This window comes from Perissodus microlepis, chromosome 17 (genome assembly GCF_051167445.1).
Source record: "Perissodus microlepis isolate ML-2025 ecotype Zambia chromosome 17, ASM5116744v1, whole genome shotgun sequence".
Lineage (NCBI taxonomy): Eukaryota > Metazoa > Chordata > Actinopteri > Cichliformes > Cichlidae > Perissodus > Perissodus microlepis.
In genome coordinates, this window is record NC_140477.1 from 18,688,053 (window position 1) to 18,707,310 (window position 19,258).

Below are 19,258 nucleotides of genomic sequence, written 5' to 3' on the forward strand. Positions count from 1 at the left end.
TTTCTAATGACACGCTAATGAAGCTCGGGGGGGGGGTGGAGACAAAGTGTGTGCGTCTGTCTCCGTGTGCGTGTGTTGCCTGGAGAGCCATGTGTTCATCTCTCCAACTCTAATAGCACTGGAGAGGGCTAAATATGCTTTTTCTTCTCTCTCGCGCACACACAGACACACACAGAAAACCCTACCATAACCCTTCTATCGTCGAAAAACATGCCCTGTACCCCTGGAGCGATGTAAAGCCATAAGACCCAACCCCTGCTGCATGGACTGATCCACACCCCTGCATGACTCTTGAGCACACACACAAGCTCTACACTTTCATGTGCTCGCAAGCATATGCCCCAGCACAGCCTGAGTTTATTGCATTATTTTTTTTCTCCCCCTTTCACCTTTTTTTAATGCCCCCCTCCTGGTCCTCTCCACGCTAACACGACGGCGAGACGCGCACACGAACAACAACAACACACGGCGAGTTAAAGCCTGTCAGCCTGCCTGTCAGACAAGGTTGTTTTAGATTTTCCACTAAATTGAACTCTTTCATTAGTGGCTGACAGATGTCTAAATGCCCAGTGTCTCCCCCCTCCTATTTCCACCCTTGACGCCCGCCGAGTGGGCCCCAGGGCTGCTGCTCCCCATCTGAAGCTGGGGTTGGAGAAAAGAGGGTGGAGGGAGGATGGAGAGATGGAAGGAGGAGAGGGATGGTAGCTAATCTAGGACGTGTCCTCTGGAGCGCCCTCCAGCTCGGAGAAGTTCAGTCTTTTTATCCTCAGTTTTCTTTTCTCACTCCCTCCACCTCTTGCCCTCTCTCCATCCATCCCTCGCTCACTTTCTGTCTTTCTTTTGTCCTGTTGAGTCTCTCACTCCATCTCTGTCCCTCTCCATCGCTCCTTTTTCTTTGTGAAAAAGGATGAAAAAGCCCTTTGATTCACAGTTTCTCTCAAGGATATTTCTTTCTGACAGTAAGACGGAAGGGAGGGGAGGGAGGCAAGGGAGAGGAAGGTTGATTAGGGTGTTGGCTAGGATGGTGTGGAGGGCGTTGGGGTGGGGGGTGGGGGTGGGGGGGTGGGGGGTGGGGGGGGAGGTGGGGGCATCAGACGCGATCAGTCAAGCCCAGTCCTCCATGTGGGCGGATCAGAGCGTTTGTTGAGCACCAAGCTTGATAAGAAATGTGGGGCTCATTAAAAGCTACCATCGTACTGAGACCACACACACACACATGCAGGTCCCCACTTCCCTTACCTTTCCGCTGGTGAGATAATTAGTGATGCTCCACTGCCAGAGCACAAGCACAAGGTTGTGTGTGTTCGCACATCAAAGGCCCCTCATCAAAGTAAGTGTGATCTGGAGCAAGGTTAAGGTTTAAAAGCAGCAATTTACAGTGCAGAGACAAAAGCCATTTAATCGGTCATTTATTATTATTTCAAGTTGGCGGACAAAGCTGCAGACAGAACCGCCGACTGTAAGTGATAATGTGCACTATCAGTTTGAATGATGTGAATGAAAGAATCATATTCTTTCATGCACAAGGCCTGGCGGTCTTGAGATTCTCACTGTTCCCGTCTTTGAAGGGAATTCGTGAGCTCGCTTTGAAACAATCGAAGATTCTGGTTGCTTTCTCGCTGCAGGCGTAAGTGTTTACTGTGGCTCATTTTTTCCTCACGACAGTTGGATTTAAATGTAAAATAAAGTGCTGTGCAAAAGTCTTGAGCCGCCCCGCATATCTTTTAAATCTTGCATCCAAGGAGCAAGTGGTCCTGAGTAATAATTATCTAGGCTTTCTGAATGTGTTTCAAAGTTTTTCTTTGGACTCATTGAATCCTCGTACCCGACCTTTGTCAGAGGAATGGTGGCTTTTTATGTTTAAGTCACTTAATACTGACTCCTGAATCATTTAAGCATAAAAAAGGGGTCTACCTCGAGGGAAGAACCAGTATTGTGTCTACATACAACTTTCTTTAGATGAATCTATGAAAACAGTTTCACAGGAATCGCTTGTTGGTTGCCCCAAAAAGTGATTCCTAAACCTCTACTGGCCGAAGAAAGATTGTTGCCATGGTGTGTTTCCTTTCAAATTTTGAGGAAACTTAAAATAAACAAAGAACAGATAATCAGTATCTAAAAGTCATGTCCTTAAGAAACTGTAAAAAAAAAATCCAACAAAGACCTGACACAGGACCGGCGAGAAGCACCTGGACCCTCCGTCCATCCATCATTTATCCGTTTACTGTTCACTGAAGCCTCATCAGAAATGGGCTCAGTCAAGAAGCCATTCTTAAGGAGGGGAAACTTGGAGAAAAGGGTGAGGTATGCCAAATTACACAAGAACTGGACTGAAAATCAGTGGCAACAGGTCTGATGGAGCGATGAATGCAAATTTGAAATTTTTGCTTCAAATCATCATCATCAAGCTTCCCGGAGAGAGTTCAGACTTATGCACAAATCTGTAAATACATTTAAAAATCTTTAGGATTTGGAAATGATTTTGAGTGTGACCATTCTTTTCCATTATGGTTCTTGTCTTTTAACAGTAAGTCCGGCTTTGTGGATGTCTTTCTACGCATTTAAAACAGCAGAAACAGTATTTATGCTCTAGTAATATATTAATTTCATGTTAATATGACGTAGAAGCATGCAAATGAAGGACTACCAAAACAGTGAATTCATTTTAAGTTCAGATCAGATTGCAGTGGTCGTCTCAGCACACTATATTGTTGGATAAAGACCCTACAACAGCATAGACAGATAGAAACCCAATGAGCCAATGTGGGGATTAAAAAAACATCTCTTTTAACAGAAGGAGACCTCTGGCAGAACCAGGCTCAGGGAGGGCCGCCATCTGCTATGACCGGGGGGTGAAGGGAAAGAAAAGAGAAAAGAAGAGCACAAGACAACAAATACCAAACAGGACAAAGACAGATTTTAGGAAATCCTAATAGTGTAGACTATGTTTTAAATAACAACTTTTGTATTTGGTCAATCTTACTCCCAGTTAGAAATGAATGATTGGCCCATATCTGCAGTGCTCTCTTGGCCACATTTGGCCTTTGGTGACAGGGCTGACTTGGAGTGAGCCTAGCATCCTCAGCTAAGCCACAAGTCCAAGTAATATCAGCTGAATGTCTGATGCATTGTGACATTTTGTCCACATCTGACCCAATCAACATTTGCCAGCTCTGTAACTGAGCAACTGCTAAAAGTGGCCCAGTTAGAACCAAATGGTTCTGCTGTCAGGGCTGGGTATGACACTGTGTTTATCACAAGTCTTATAACTTATAGCGTATATGTGGAGCCCCAGAGTGAAGCCCCCACAACAGTCACACTGGAGCATGAAAAAAATACAAGTTTGTGCTGGAGGGAGTGCAGCGAGGTCGCTGCGGGTTGCTTCCATGTCTTCTGGTCATGCCCTAAGCTGAAGACCTTTTTTGAAACAAATGGTGGTGGATGTGCTTGGAGTAACACTGGACTTCTCCTTTAGTACCATGTACCTTGGGAAAATTCCTGAGGATATAAATAAAAGAGACTCATACTTACTGAAAATAATTATGGTTGCATGCAAAAAGGTAATTACTAAATGTTGGTTGCAGACAAGCCCCCCCACATGGAAGCTGGTCATAGACATTATTAACATAATCCATCATATGGAATTGATTACCTTCTCACTGCAGCTGCAGAAGGAGAAAGGAGAGAGACTTTGGGAAAGATGGGATCGTCATACGTTAAAAGGCTAGAAACTGATACCTGTGCGATGCAGAGGACTAGCCGCGATTGTGTTTGAATGGAACATGCACCTGTGTAATATGTAATATGTGTAAGTAAAACAAGGCGATGTGTAGTTTGGAATATGTGAACATATGTGAATGTGTTAGTTTCCCTTGCCCTCTTTAGTTCTGTATGTAAAGTAAGATGAAAATCAATAAATAAAGAAAAAAACACAAGTTTAACCAAACGTCATTGAAAGACAAACAAGTTTATTGCCTAATCTGCATGTTTTAGACATTCACTGGGTTTTTGCAAAAGAAAAAAATGTTTTTAACTTTGGTTAAAAACATTTTCCCCATCTAATGAGGAGTTGTGGGATTTAGAAAATATCACTAAACTTGGAGTTTGTTTACAGCCTGTAGAAATCATCGGAGCATTTCAGTCACTTTGCGTGTGCAACTGGGATGTAGCCTCCGGGTCTGCAAAGGGAAACCATTGCCTTAAAACGGGCCTTAAAACTGCATTCTTTCCAATGGCCAGCAGGGGGCTCTGGTTACAAAAGAAGATCTCGGGAATGATTCTCGCAATTTTACTCAGCTGCTAGATTTAAATATTATTTATTAGGTGTTTATGCTTTAGAGCCTGTCTGCTCTATAGTGTGTTAGCTACCATATGACCTTGCAGTGAGCCTTGGTTTCCGATCGGTGACGTCACCCAACTGGTTTTCAGACATCTAAGTGAGTGGTTGTCCACATTCATCTACAATAAACTGTTGGGTTTGTGTAGAAGTAAAAAAAAAACAAAGTTAATACTTAGTCTAGATTCTTGTGGCAAATTGTACCCCCTAACCATATATATATATATATATATATATATATATATATATATATATATATATATATATATATATATATATATATATATATATATATACATTAGGATTGAAATATGATGTCAGCTAGCTGTTAGATCATCAGCTGATACCCATTAATGGTCCACAAACTTTTAAATGAAATCCAAAGAAAACTAATAGACACAGACGTATGGAAGGCTACCAACAGCCATTTATCAGCTGCTACCTGTGTGTTTGAAGTGTGTCTGAGTGGTGCAGGGGGGAGGAATGTCCACAGCCTGTCAGTCGATGTGCGTTGTTTGTTTAAGTGCAAGCCCATTACACGTATCACTGCTCTATCACAATAGCTTTCCACTCAACACTCAAGAAGCACCCGAGCCCACCGCAAGAAAAGCAGATGAGTTAACTCACACTGACTGATACACCAGCAGATTGACTCCTCAGCCCTTTAAAAGATTTCTCGCAGTGCCACAGACAAGCTCCCATGAAACCAGACCGCTGTAACCGCCCAAGGACCTGGGAAGTAGTCGTCGGCTATGCTAAGCTGAAAACAGCAGACGTGCGGCGGTGTAGGATATTAAGTTTGCCATGTAGTAAGCCGTGTGCCATCAAACATTCATGTGTTATAGCCTGGAGGATATTATGCAACAAGCTGAAAGGTTAGACCTCGGACAAGTGGTTTATAAAAAAAAAAAAGAGCTGAACGGAGACAGTTGACCAGTATGCAGCTATTAGAGCAGCACACACCGGTGTTTTAAATATGTGTGTGTGTGTCCTCATCTTTAAATCCTGCTTGGCTCCTCACAGATCATTTAAGTCCAGCAAAAACAACAGTGGCTTATTAACTGCAAACACACACCCGTCCATTCCCACAGCAGTGTCATTACAGAGGCTCATTATCGAAATCAATTCAATTAAGGCCCTGTAGTGAAACCCAAATGCTATCGCAAACAGAGCTGAAGTAAGGCAAACCTTATCGATGCGCTGACCCTCAGAGCGTGCGTGCGTGCATGTGTGCTCTTATTTAACAAAAGAAATATTAATCGCTTGTTTCAAATTAACTTCTCTAACCCCTCTTTTCTCTCCAAGTTGGTGGCAGCGTTTAAGCATATGGATTCATTGGGGTGGGGGTGAGAGGAAGAGACGGAAAAAGGAAAGGAGAGAGAAAGGAGGTAGCGGTGGGGGGAATAAACACAGGATAACTATGTTAAACACTTAGCATGGAGACGCGACGCAGCATAGCTAATGCCAAATCCCTCAATCATTCTGCTCACACACGCGCGCCGGGTTAATTGTTTACCGAGCTAAATGAAGTGGGGATAATGTAGGCTAACTGTGTGCTAAGCGCCGCTAAGATGAGGGATATTGTAAAGGACAATTTGATTTATAGTTGCTTGTTTGATGAAAGGAGAACAAGCATAAAAGTCACTCTTTGTCTGGGTGAAAGTGTTTGTCATAGTGATGACAGATAGCAGAGTGTGCATATGTGTGTGCAACAGAGAAAGGTAAGTCACCTGAAGTTGACTTTTGTGGATCTTTCTGATGAACTACAAATCTACAAATCGCACAGCATCTCTGGCTTCATAAGGAGTAAAGTCAAACTACTGGAAACTGATTTTTTAAGTTGCTTCAGAAAAGTAACCCCTGTAAATATATATGTATATACATATTATAACACTACTAACACTATTTCAGCATCAACATGTGGCTCTGTTTGAACTTTTCATGACAGCCCGAACTTCTTAATTTCAGTAGAAGCATTGAGATTAAATTAATTCACCAGAATCAGAAAACCTTCATTTCCCATCATAAGAGAATGAAAATGTGTCCTTGATGTGGCTCACAAATTAAAGAGTGGAAGTAAAAATATGCTCTATGCAGAAAAAAAACTGGGTTGGCAAAAATGAAAGACAAATGTTTTAATTATGGCTTTGAGTCACACAGCAAAGTGCAATATGTGTATAATACACTGCTGGAAAAAGTGTTTCTTATGTTTCTTAAGCCAGCTGACCTTTGAGTCACTAATGCAAACTGCTGTGAAACCCACCTACACCCCAGTTTGTGCTTTTCTTGCCTAAAGGTCCCAATGTTACCAGCCGCATTGGTTGCTTCATGCGCCGCTGGTAACATTATCACATTTGTCATTGATCCTAATTCACTAGTATCGATTCTATCAATAATTGGATAGATCCGCCCACCTCTAATTCTGAGCATAAAAGCACCATAAAGCGAATCCGGCGATGCCTGCTTTGTGTCTGTACTGTGCATGAACTCCCAGGACAGACCTGTCATCACAATTAAATAACTGCAGATGAAAAATCTCACATCTACAGTTGCATGTACGTCATCACATGATTTAATTTATCCAGTTAGTTTTGAAGACGCATCTTTTCTTTAGTGGAATCAAAGTATCAGTAAGTGTTTCTTGAAAATACACGTGCAGTGTTGTGTATGTGACTGTCTGGAGGTCAAATGTGCGCTGCTACGCCTCTTACTTTGTGGATGTGTTTGCTTGAGAAATACTTTTAGGTGTCTGTGTTTGCGGGTGCGTGTATGTGGGTTGTGTGTTTGCCTGCATGCACGCATGAGTGGTCGTATGCTCTCGGTCACTGATATTGAATCCCAACTGTGAGGGCCATCTGTCTGACTTTGACCCAGCAGCTCACCGTCACACCTTCAGAGAAGAGGGAGGAGAAGGAGTGTGTGTGTGTGTGTGTGTGTGTGTGTGTGTGTGTGTGCATAACACAGGATGTGAAACAGTGTTTGTGTGCTGCCGTATAAATTTTGGCATACACACTGTGTTCATGTGAACTTGGCTGTTGCTTTGAAGGTGCTGACCGCTGGCAGAGGGCATACACATCCACAGCGGCACACTCGCCATGCACTCCTTACACAACACACACTCGTTCTATTCCCAGCGTGAGCCTCGAGTCTGTCCTCTGGCTCCAGGACAAGCCGACCTCTGACCTTTAAAAACACCAGGGCATTCCTGCAAGACGTCGGCGGGCAAGAGGAGGCGACAGGATAACGTTAACCCAAGAGCAGCAGTTAACATTTAGGAAGTGTAGGGTTTCCTGCACATGATACACAGGGAGGGGCTATTTTACAGCCAGCATGGGGGGTTGGGAAGGGGCCATAGGCTGTGTGAATGCAGACCAGGTTGCTGGGGCTCTGTACATGATGAGAATGTAAAGATAAAAAGACTGAAAGGAGGTGGCCTGTGGATGACATTTCATCAGCTAGTCCGACAGATAGACACTTCGCCTCAGACAGGAAGCAGGAGGTGATTAAAGAGACTGTCCTATAACTGGAAGGTCATAAAATCCATCCAGGCTGCCCGCTGCACTCTGATCCTTCTGCTGTAATGTAGACTCGATGGTTCACTCAGGTGGTTAAAAAAAACCTTCTGCTGATGGGATGAGTTAATCTTGCATCATCAAAACTTGCTTGTGGACCTCAATTTCAATATATTTTGCACAAGTGAAAAGGGAATCGAGCAGTTGTGCAAAATCTAAGGACAAACCCAAAGAGAAACCACCTACTAATCTGCTTTTACAGCATCTGTGCATTTTTTTTTGCTAATATAACTGTAGCAGACTGCGTAGCCACTGTGACACCACTCATCTCCACCTTGTTGTTTAGAAGCCAGAAGTAACCATATTTGGAGGAGAAGATGAACTGCTAAATTATCAGCAAACTTGGCTAGGAAGGCTCTTTCATAGACTGTTAGGGTGCACAGATGTCTCCGACAGACACTGGCTTGTTAGTGCTAAGTAGCGGACCGATAAAATGCTACAACTCCATTCACCAAGCCACAAAGCAGACTTCTTGGACTGGCTGTACTTCATAGTAGATCATATTCAAATTTTCTGAAAGGTTCCAATATCACAAACTCCACTGAGAGGTCCGGTTCAGTGTAGACTAGTAGACAGAGCGCAGCCCACTCGCCACTCACCTATCATTCAAAGCAGCCATGCTCCTATTAATACCTCATTTTAAAGTTACAGTGTGTAAATCTACAACAAGATGTGTGTAGATTGCAGATTGCAGTCAAGTGAGTTCTGTTTATTTACCCCTCCCAGTTCAAGGGTATAATCCTAGCTACAGCGGCTGTAGAACAAACATGTTTTAATCTGCCAAGAATACTCAATTGAGACTGTAGCCAATAACCGCTGCGGCTAGCCAGTGCGTTTCAACTATGGGTTTCCACCAGATCCGGATTTACCCTGGAGTTTTTCCCTATCTGTAGAAGGAATTCACTCCACTGTTTACCTCAGCTGTCAATGCTGGGTGGAAAGCATCTGCCTTTATTTATTCTGGAAAAGGCTGTGAAACCTTGTGAAAGGAGTCCAGTATGAGTCAGTGAGCCACAGTAAATCACTTCTGACCAATAACAGTGATACTGCAGTGAGTGATATGCTGAACTGTCAGTAGCTTGGCTGTTTTGTTGCTGCTTGCTGCTGTTAGTAAAACATTCTTTGAAGTGGCTCTAACACTGAACTCTGAACAAACTCTCATATTAGCATTTTAACATGGCACTCTGTGGGGATTGCCTCAAGTGGCCATTACAGGAACTGTACTGGAGATGGTGGCTTAGTTGAAACCTTATGATGGGTATCTGATATTTACTGCGCTAAAGAAAACCTGAGAGGGAGTAATGGGAACAACATGTTCAATATAGATAAATGACCCTCATGTATAGATGCAAAGTACAATTTTTTGATTTCTGGCTAACTGAAAAATGAATACATATGGTTTGGTACATTATTTTGTAACCATTATACCAACTGTTTGAGTGAAAAGATACATCCCTCCATAAAACCACCTCACAACCAGCAATGGCCTGTGTTTTTGTATCTCTCTTTATTATCGCAGCGCCTCAGATGCAGGAGGGCCTTAATTAGGCTTTTTTGTGCATATCAAGTTATTATTTTGATCAGGAAGTTTGAGGAGAATCAGGTGTAAAAAGTCGGCATGTCGCAGCTGTTATTTGAGTTTGTCAGAACATTTGTTCCATTTTCAGAGCTGCTCGTTTCATTTTCAGATTGGAGGCGCATCTTGTGAAAATTAAACCCAGGACGAGCCCACTTACGCCTGTTTAGTTGATTTTTTTTTTGTGTAATCATATAGATTTAATGAAGTTTAACTATCTTAAAGCTACTTAAGTGAAAACAAAAAGGTAATGTGTATATTAGGAGGCTCCCAGTTCGAACAACAGGTGATCACAGGTTTAGTTTTTAGCTGCTCATACATGATTGACGCTAAACTTAAAGGCATTAAAGGTCGCTGATTTTAGTTACAATATAATCAAACCCCTGAATACGCTTACAGTCATCACAGACTGTGGTTCCCATGTAGCTGCTGTCCAAAAACAGCAAATCTGGAGAATTTAAACAGTTTGTAGCATGCTAATAATAATAACATATTGCTTTAAAGCGGCTAAAAGGAGCTATTATTATTATCAGCAGTGGGGTTTTTAAACAGTAACAACACCGCGGCTCAGCAACTCATTATTACCGGCGTGAGCGGTGACTTTCCGTCTGCACATTAATATGTAAATTAAATGTTAATCGATTTTCAAAGGTGTGCATTTATCATGTATTTTACAGCGGTGCACAGTGTGACTCAGTCAGTCAGAACCGAGCTATATGCAGTTTGCAACAAGGCAATTCAGGCGCTCGAAAAATGATTAAAAACAAATGGTGACACTTTATTTCAAGTGCACTGCGGATGCACTACAAGCAGATAATAAGCCCCTTAAAGCACATGCAAACTTTCACTGCAAATAATCAAAACATCGGGAAATTGCGTTCAATTCAACTTTGTGTCATTAACTGTACAGCCGCCCTGTGAAGGATTTCTCATTTTTCCTATTTTGTAAATCTTGTTGTTGATTAATTATTATGCGCTGGCTTAGAGTGGCTTATGAAAACCACTTCAATTAGAGATTTACCAAGAAAGCCGACTCAGTTCTTGGCTGGAAAGACGGGAGAATTAACACTCGCGTAGGCTTGCAGCAGGTAAACAGGAAGAAGATTAAGCTTCCTGGTGACTAGACGCATACACTTATGAAGCTAAATGCCAGCGCAGCATCAAGGCGGCTGCACACGTGGCTTCACGTTGTGGAGGTTTTTTCTGGTTCTCTGGGCTTTTTTTTATGAGTCTGAGCGCACCGAGGACTTAGTAGTTGTGCCGGGCTCCCGCAGAGCACATAATTAATGGCAGACTGTGGCTGTGGGGCCGCCAGGCGAGAAGAAACCTCGTAGTGGAATTGTGGGATAGCGGAGGAGAGTCTTGCTTTGTGGATCTCGGCGGGAACTCGCCAAGATCAAACATGTCGACAGCGCCACCCGCCCACCAGGCATTCTGGGTAGACAGACCTGAGGAGGAGACGCCTGAAAGCCTGACGTAGTTTTTGTACTTGTGTGTGTGTGTGTGTGTGTGTGTGTGTGTGTGCGTGCGTGCGTGTGTGTTTGTGTTTGTGTGTGTGCAGCTTTTGGCAGTGTTTTTCAGGAGTGAACGACAGCAGCGCAGCGGATGCTGTCATGCCTTTTGTTTTTGTTTTTTTGTTTTTGTTTTTTGCCTTTGGAGGACAGACTTTGAAATGGATTAACGAAAACTGACTTGATGTGACTTCCAGGTTTGCTTTGACATGACTTTGCTTCTTTTGATGTGGCTTCAACACCCCCCCCTCCTCCACACACACACACACACTCACACTCCTCATCCATGTCCCTGCATCTGTCCTTGTGTTAGTGATACTGTACTGAGACTCCAGCCTGAAGGGTTGCCGATTATTTCTGACTGTCCACAGTCTACAGCTCTTGTTCTATCCATATGATATATGATATGATATTTATTATCTTGCCTCCCTCTGGTTGGATCCACTGTCTCACCATGTCTCACTTTTTCTTTCTTTCTTCTCTTTAGGTCGTAATTTGTTTTTCTTTCTTTTTCTTTTTTCTTTCCTTCTGTTTTATTATTTTCAGGTTGTTATCTATCTATCTATCTATCTATCTATCTATCTATCTCTTTATTTCTTTAATTCTTCCTTCTGCTTAGGTTCTATTTTTTCCTTTCTTCATAATTTCTTTGTAATTTTCTTCTCTTTAGGTTGTTATCTGTCTCTCTAGTTATCTTTTTTCTTTGCTTTATTTCTTGTTTGCATCTTTTCAATTAGTCTTTCTTTCATCTTTTGGTCTTTCTTTTTTCCTTTTCTTCGTTATTTATTTCACACTTTCTTCTCTTTAGCTTGTATTCTTTCTTTCTTACTTTTCCTTATGTTGCTATTTTTTTTTAATTTTTATCTTACTTTCTTTTTTCCTGCCTTTGTTGTTTCCTTCCTTCCTTTTTTCTAATTTTCTCCTGCTTCTTTATTTCTTTCTCGCTTCATTCTTAGGTTTTTTGCTTTATTTCTGGCTTTTTTTTTCTTTCTTTGTCTCCTCTTCTATTTGATGATTTTCTTCTCTCTTTCTTTCTGCCTTTTATTGCTACATTGTTTCTTCCTCATTCACCACTCACTGCTCCCATCAGGCAGGTTTGGGAACTAATCAACAGACTAGGTGTGTGTGTGTGTGTGTGTGTGTGTGTGTGTGTGTGTGTGTGTGTGTGTGTGTGTGCATTCATCTGGGACAGGTCTGGGAGACGAGGGGGGAGGGGAAAAAAGCAGAGTGAGGATGATAAGGAAGCGAGCAAGAAGGGAGAGAGTTGGGATAAAGGTGTGTGATAGAATTGGAAGATCAAAGCCTTCTGTCACAGCGTGACTGAGCCCAGGGGCGTTATGGGTAAGACGGGGCGCATACACACCCGCACGGACACACACACACATTTATGCACGCTCGCGCAGACACAGACCTACTCACTCACGGCTGGTATTTGACTCTGAGTGTGATTGATACTGGGCTAGATTTGGAGAATCACTGTCATTCGTCTCTCCGCAGATCAAACAGCCACATAATCTCCCATAAAGGAAAGAGAGATGGAGGGAATAAAAAAAAAGGGACAGAGGAGGAGAGCATGAAGGAGGGCGAGGCGAGGGAGGGGGAGCCGTCTCATCTGTGAAGTGTTTTGTTTTTTGTTTTTTTTTCCATAAAAGAAGACTCACCACCTAAAAAACACATCCATCATTCAGCTCCATTAAACTGCTTCTTGGATACATCAGAGAGATATCCAGGATCTAAAAAGACGAGTCTAAATGCAGGCATTAAACCCCATTTACACCTGCTAAAGACGAGCAATCTGTTTCTTAATACTGTGCGTGTGGATAAAGAAAGAAGAAAAAAATTGCAAAATGTAAATACTTACACAATGCACTGCAGTCAGAATGCATCAAGATAAGCCGGGCTGGGTCTTCAGTTGGTCTGGATCATACTGAGATCAAATCAGGTCTAAATGACAGCTGCAGTTTGATCAAGGAAAGAAATCCCTCCAGCAATTTCAAATGTCTTTTTCCTGCTATTCCAGCTGTCTCGTGCAAGCCAGTCGACAACCTAAAGGCAGCCAAAAGCCAAAGAAGGATGTGCAGGACAGTTTACTTTGAACTGGGGCCAACCTTGTGTGCAGTAAGATCCAACATTAATCCGAGCAGAATCAGTGCAATAAGAATGACTGTTAACAGAAAGGCCTAATGCAAAAGTATGTAACCAGATCACAACTTAAACCACTTCCTAGCTGACAGGTCGCCGATCTGTCAGAGGCTCTAGCATGTGATAAGGTTTTTAATGTATCTCTCAGGTGAGTGGTTAAAATATGTCTTTGTGGGAAAAACAATTGAGAAATGGTACCTCAAAAAAAGACTGTGCTAGAAGAACAGCAATGACTGGAAGTCCAGTTCAGTTCTATGAGTACGTGGGTCCCGGGCAGGCTTCAGCTTTGGTTTTGTGGCAGGTGGCTCTTCCTTGACCCCTGTGTCCAGCCTTTGGCTCTGACCCTGGAAATCAATTTTAGCCAGATGTTCAGCTGGTGTAAAGCTTATAAAGTTTGAGATGCCTTTGGTGTCTGTGGTGTGTGGCACACAACATGGTACTAGCCCAACCTATCACATATGGACAACTGTTCAGGAACCCTTGGTGTAACATTTACATGCACTGGGTAGTTTTATCATTTTAACCCAAAGCTCTTTTTTCTAATACCAACCAAGCTGTTTTTGGTGCCTACCCTTAAACACAGCAAGTCAAATCAAAAGTAAAAATAAGGTTAAAAAAAGAATGTCCAGTCTGCCTGCAGTGGGCTCTTTTACCAGATGGAGGCAGTGTATAACGTATTTGGTACAACCGGGCTGTGGGTCACTCTTCCTTTGTGCTGTTGTTAGTCCATCTGTGAGCCGCGGTGGAAAGCGACGTTCTAACTTCCAACATACAAAGTAAAACTGAGTGTTTAAAAAAACATAAAGAGTCCACAGCAGTCGCTGTCACAGCTTTTTATGCTGAACTTCTTGACCTATGAAGACACATCAACACTTCCACAACCCGCAGTGAAAACCTTGGAGGACCCTCTCATCGCCCCTTGTCCGAAAAGAAGCTTGTACACAAACAGACACATTTGTGGGATGATAACGTTCGGTTAACGAGGACTTGGTCTGTCCTTAAAAACAGTGCAAAAGACAATTTGGGATCTTTAATGCCAGTAGTTTCTGATAGACATCACTGGGATGAGAACCTGAACAGTCAGGCCCAAGCCTGGTCTAGAGTCATATGTTGTACAGGAAATCATCCATGTCTGATGAGTTTGCACTGATGAAAATCCTCTGGTTTTAAAGAGGGGTGGTGCTGTAGAGCGAGCAGGAGACAGGAAACATGATACTCTTTGACCAATTCTGCTCTAATGTCAGGCTTCATACTTCAGATCTAGCAGAGTAATATCTCTTACCATCTGAACCATGAAGCAGGTTAGGAAGCCTGAAACATAATGTCCTCTCCAGCTGATCATGCATCAATGTTATCTTAAACAACCCCGTGCAAGGATTGAGTTCATGTCTGTAAACCAAAGTGAGTTCTTGGTCAGTGATTTGTGGAAATAAACTCTTTTTAGGTCTTCCTTCTGTGACAGTGACAGACAAATAACAATGCTGAAATATTCCAAATATTGAAAGGTTATGTTTATATGCTAATGTCTCTCAGTGTGCAGCGCACCAGCACCAGCATTTTTCATGCTGGCGGTCATCTGGCCGACTATTGTATGAAGCTTTTATCTCCACAATAATCAGTTGCAGTTGTTGAAGTGAGTGAGTGGACTTCTTGCAAGAAAACTGTTATCTTCCATGTGTTTATGTCCCTGGGTAGTTATTTCTAAGCGATTTAGAAATGTTAAGCAGAAAACCGCTTGCTCTTCTTCTTCTCCTCTTCTTTTTGGGGCTTCTTCCTCTTTTATTTACTTCTCGGTGTTTGCTGATGTGCATCCTCCTTGTACTTTCCCATGCTCTGGCTCTTGCATGTGGTCTCATTTCTGTCCTTCCTCTTGCCCTCTTGACCCCTATATCTTCATCTCCTCCTCGTGTTTTCTGGCATTTGCTGGAGAAAACCGGTTTAGATGCTCTACCGCCGCCCTCCGGAGCTGAGCGGCGTACTGTGTCTCACACAGATTTCTATCTGCTGTGGGAAAACCAAAGCAATTGCCGCCATATTTCTTATCTGACAAAAGCATCTCTATAAAACATGTGTAATTAACAGCGTATGAAATCCTCTTGGGATTTCATTTGGATGTGAAGAGACAAAGTGAATTGCAGCATTCGTCATATTATGTTTTGGGGCATGTGTACCGATACTTGATGGGGTGTTTTTTTGTCCTTGTTTTCTGTCTCTACAGATGCACCACCCTATTCAGATGAAACCTGCAGACAGTGAGAAATCTAATGGTGAGTGGCACTGCACACATGCACAGTGACAGACCCATCAATATCACATACACACATACACATGCATGCATGCATCAATAGCCTTTTTCAAATTTTGCTTGGTAATGGCTGTCTCAATTGATTGGCAGACAGCGCGGGGGACTCGGGGAAAATATTGAAACATAGGGCAGAGGAGAGAAAGGGGGTGGGATGGGGCAATACTGATATATATAAATATATTTTTCTATGTGTGATGAATTATTAAGGTGGTTCATAAGGAGGTCAGTGAAAGTTGAATCGTTTTGGCCTCGTTGTGAACCCGCCTCTCTCCCCTGTGGCTGCTCACTCATACAAACATGTTGTATGCACTCTCCTCTTGCCGCACACGTTCTCCCTAATGCATCTATTACACACACGCGCGCGCGTGCATGCACACAAGCAGTGTCGCACACCCTCGTCCTCAGATCACCCCGTTCCCAAACTACTACCGCAGATCCAGCTCTGAATTGATTTCCTATACCGAGCCTCATCCTCCATTCCTTCTCATTCAAAGAGGAAGCTGTTGGACAGTGTGTAATACCAGTGAATGCATCTTTAAAGGGTAGGCCTGCTGTTATCTGTTAGCCCATTTATAAATACTTCATCGCTTCTTCTGACGCATTTTGTTGAGCGAAGATGCAGACCTTTAAAAATCAACTCACAAATATGTTATAAGTTAGTTCCTTATTTATTTCCAGACGGTCACTTTACTTCTTACCATTACTCAAACTGTTGGACTCATGTTTAATTCCATTGCTTCAACTGGACGTGAGCTTTCAGTCATGGACAACGATATAACTGCCGTAAAAACAGAAACCTGAAGCTGATAAACACCTATGTCCCACTAAATCCAGGAGGAAATAATTTGGTTTCTTTGCCATAAAACGAAGACATTGATCAAGCAGAAGACATGTTGAAGGAAAACAGTTGAAAGTGTTTGCAAACACAGTAGATAGCTAAAGTTATTAATATGAAGTTATGAATGAAATTTAGCAACAAATGTGACTATTAGTTAGCAGTTAGCTGCTAGTGACAAGGCCTGATTAACAACTAAAGTTTGGATTAATAGTTAACAAACTGAACTGTAACAGATAAACTCAGGGAAATTGGTCACTAACTGTCATTACATAATTACCTGTTAAATTAATTAGTAACAAAAAGTAAAAGCTCCATTGTTTTAATGTTAAGCTAAAGTTATGGGCAGCTAAAATGAATTAAAAAGTCCTGATCCTATTTAAAATGAGTCCAAATGAACTTATTAGGGCATGATTGTGTAAGGCAGCTGAAAAAAGATGGAGACCGCTGACTTAGGTGCTAAAAAAAATCATTGTTTCTCATTTTCCCTTGCAGAGTTTAGCTTTTATGTACTCTAGAGGTCATGTTATTAAATGGCAGGACTCTGGGAAGTTATTTCTAAATAGCCAATCTGACTTTTTTAATTCTTCTTACAGCCCATAGCGGATGTTTTCAGTACCAAATCTGAACTAAACTTGAATGTCAAGCAAAAAAATTTAATAACTCTTTTTTTTTTTCTTGACATTTTTAAAGTAAATACACAGCTGTGACATTTTGTTCTTCACACTATGAGGTAATAACTCGGGCTTTCCTTACCTTCTCGGTAAATTCACACAAGAGCAGTTATTTTCACACGTTTTGCTGCTTGGACTCCAGCTGCATCAGAAATTTGCGTGACTCAATTTTTGCGGTTCAAAAAATGTGAAAACAAAAATGCAGTTTTGAAAGAAAAATCATCTAAGCTTCCTCGGAGATTTGCAGTTTTGCTGGATGAATAACCAGAAGACCCCAATTTGGGGATTTTTTGGTGTGAAATGGTTCCCATTAGAATTATGTAGTGCGGCAGAGCTCAAGAAACCTTAGCAGCGCATTGGGTATGTGAAAATTTGGCAAATGAAATTAAAATTATTTAGACAGTTAAGTGAGAAAATGTAGGTTTTTGCAGTTTGGATGAAGTGACCCTTAATGCTGAGTAATTGAGCGGAATTTTGATTTGGATGAACTGCCCATTTAAAGCCAGCAATGCTACGTTTAATAGCATTTCTCGGACACATGCAGAACTCACGTGTACGTTAAATGCAGCTCATTTGCCACAGCAGCATCACAGAGCTTTCCTTCTAGCCTGCCATGTATGTCACTGTCCACTGCAGGGGAGGAGAGCAAAATGACAGCATCTGGGAAGGCAGGGGGAGAAATGCTTATAAAAGCCATCATCCGCTCCACTGAAATATGGCCAAATATCACTTTATAAGAAATAACTGTCAGGGTAAGGATGGTGGAACTTAATAAAGAAGCCGCTGCTCACAGTGGGAATGGTGAAATATAGAGCAGACCATACGTTACACGTCCATCCATTTAACGGTAATGACCTTTAATAAACCCAGTGTTAGATCCGCTGTAACAGTGACGTATGGCTGCGCAGAGCTTTATTAGTTTAGTCAGTGGAGATGGAAGAAGAGAAAGAGACTGAGAGAGATAACAGTATTGGTTAATCTTGTGCGTATGTGTGTGGGGTTTTTTTTTTAACACTTCCCTAAACCTTTGTGATTCTTTCTTCGGCATCTTTTAAATAATTTTGGAGCTCAGCGTGAGGCCAGTTCTGCTCCGATTTATCCCCGAATGCAAAGCCGACTCCTGATACATCCCAGAGCCGGCTTTATGAGTCTTATCACCCGCCCGCCTGCCTGTGCGCCTCGTCCGAAAACAGAAACAGTCAATTGTAACGATATCTCCTCTCTTTCTTTCCTATCGACACAGAGTAAATTAATTACATTGCTGTTAGACTTGTGGTAATCTTTCTCTGGAGTGATGCGCGCACACACACACACACACACACACACACTGTGTGTACAAAGGAGTTAAAGCTTTTTGAAGCAACACTTATCTTGGCAGCGTATCCCGATGGTTTGTTTTTTAAACACACAAACAATTCAAACAGCAAAATAAACAAGTGCGCTATTGATTTCCCAGAGTGCAACAGACCGCTTATCTCTTTCGCCTCGCGGTAAGAGCTGACAGTTTCCTCATTAAAAATGAATTGGATTAGCATTACATTGAATGCAGCGGGAACACATAAACACACACATACGCGCATTGTTTCAGCGAATGAATGTGGGTTTCACTCTCAGCCTAATTCGAACTTAACGCCTCGCGCTGGAAAACACACGGGGGCAAGTTTCTCGCCTTCACCTGCAGCCGCCTGCGCCCGTTCCTCGAGATTGCACCGGAGGAAGGAGGGATTGTGTCAGCAGAGGAGATGGAGAGAAATTCACGAGGGAGGAGGAAGGAGGATAGAGGAGGAAGGAGAGGTGGAGGGAGGGAGGAAGGGGGTGAGAGAGGACAGGCTGAAGAGTCTCAGCAAGGAGTTGGTGTTGAAGTGATAATGAGACATTGATCAGAGCCTCACAGATGGCATGATGAAATACATGAACTCTGTCTGTCTTCATCGCTCTCCCACTGTCTTTTTTTCTTTCTTTGACTGTTTCTTTTGATTGCTACATTTTTTTGTCTCAATCCATTTTTCCACATTTCGCTCTTTTTCATTTTTATCTATTTTTTTTTATTATTTTACTCTTTGTTCTTACCAATCTTTTTTTCCACACATCACTATTTCACAGCATACTCTCCTTGGTATATATATTTAAAAAATGGCTTTGAATGTGATTATCTGTAAACTACACAAAACAGAAACGACCCTCAAGCAAAGAAAATATTGGTCATCTGAAATTGGAACTGCTCTTAAATAAATCAGCAAAGTTTTATGTCCTAACAAAGTCAAGTTAGCCAATTTTTTTACACGATAAAGCGCTGATTGTTGGTTA

The 19,258-nt window shown here is 42.2% G+C and overlaps 1 protein-coding gene across 25 annotated transcripts in view; it reads left to right on the forward strand.

The window, feature by feature from the left end:
- The window catches only part of celf2 (cugbp, Elav-like family member 2), a 241,166-nt gene that overhangs the window by 169,393 nt on the left and 52,515 nt on the right, over positions 1 to 19,258 (forward strand). For all 25 annotated transcript variants that reach the window (XM_084910813.1, XM_084910814.1, XM_084910819.1 and 22 more), the window contains one exon: positions 15,356 to 15,404. In XM_084910813.1, coding sequence (XP_084766939.1) covers positions 15,356 to 15,404 — 49 coding nt within the window. The remainder of the gene's footprint in view (positions 1 to 15,355; positions 15,405 to 19,258) is intronic.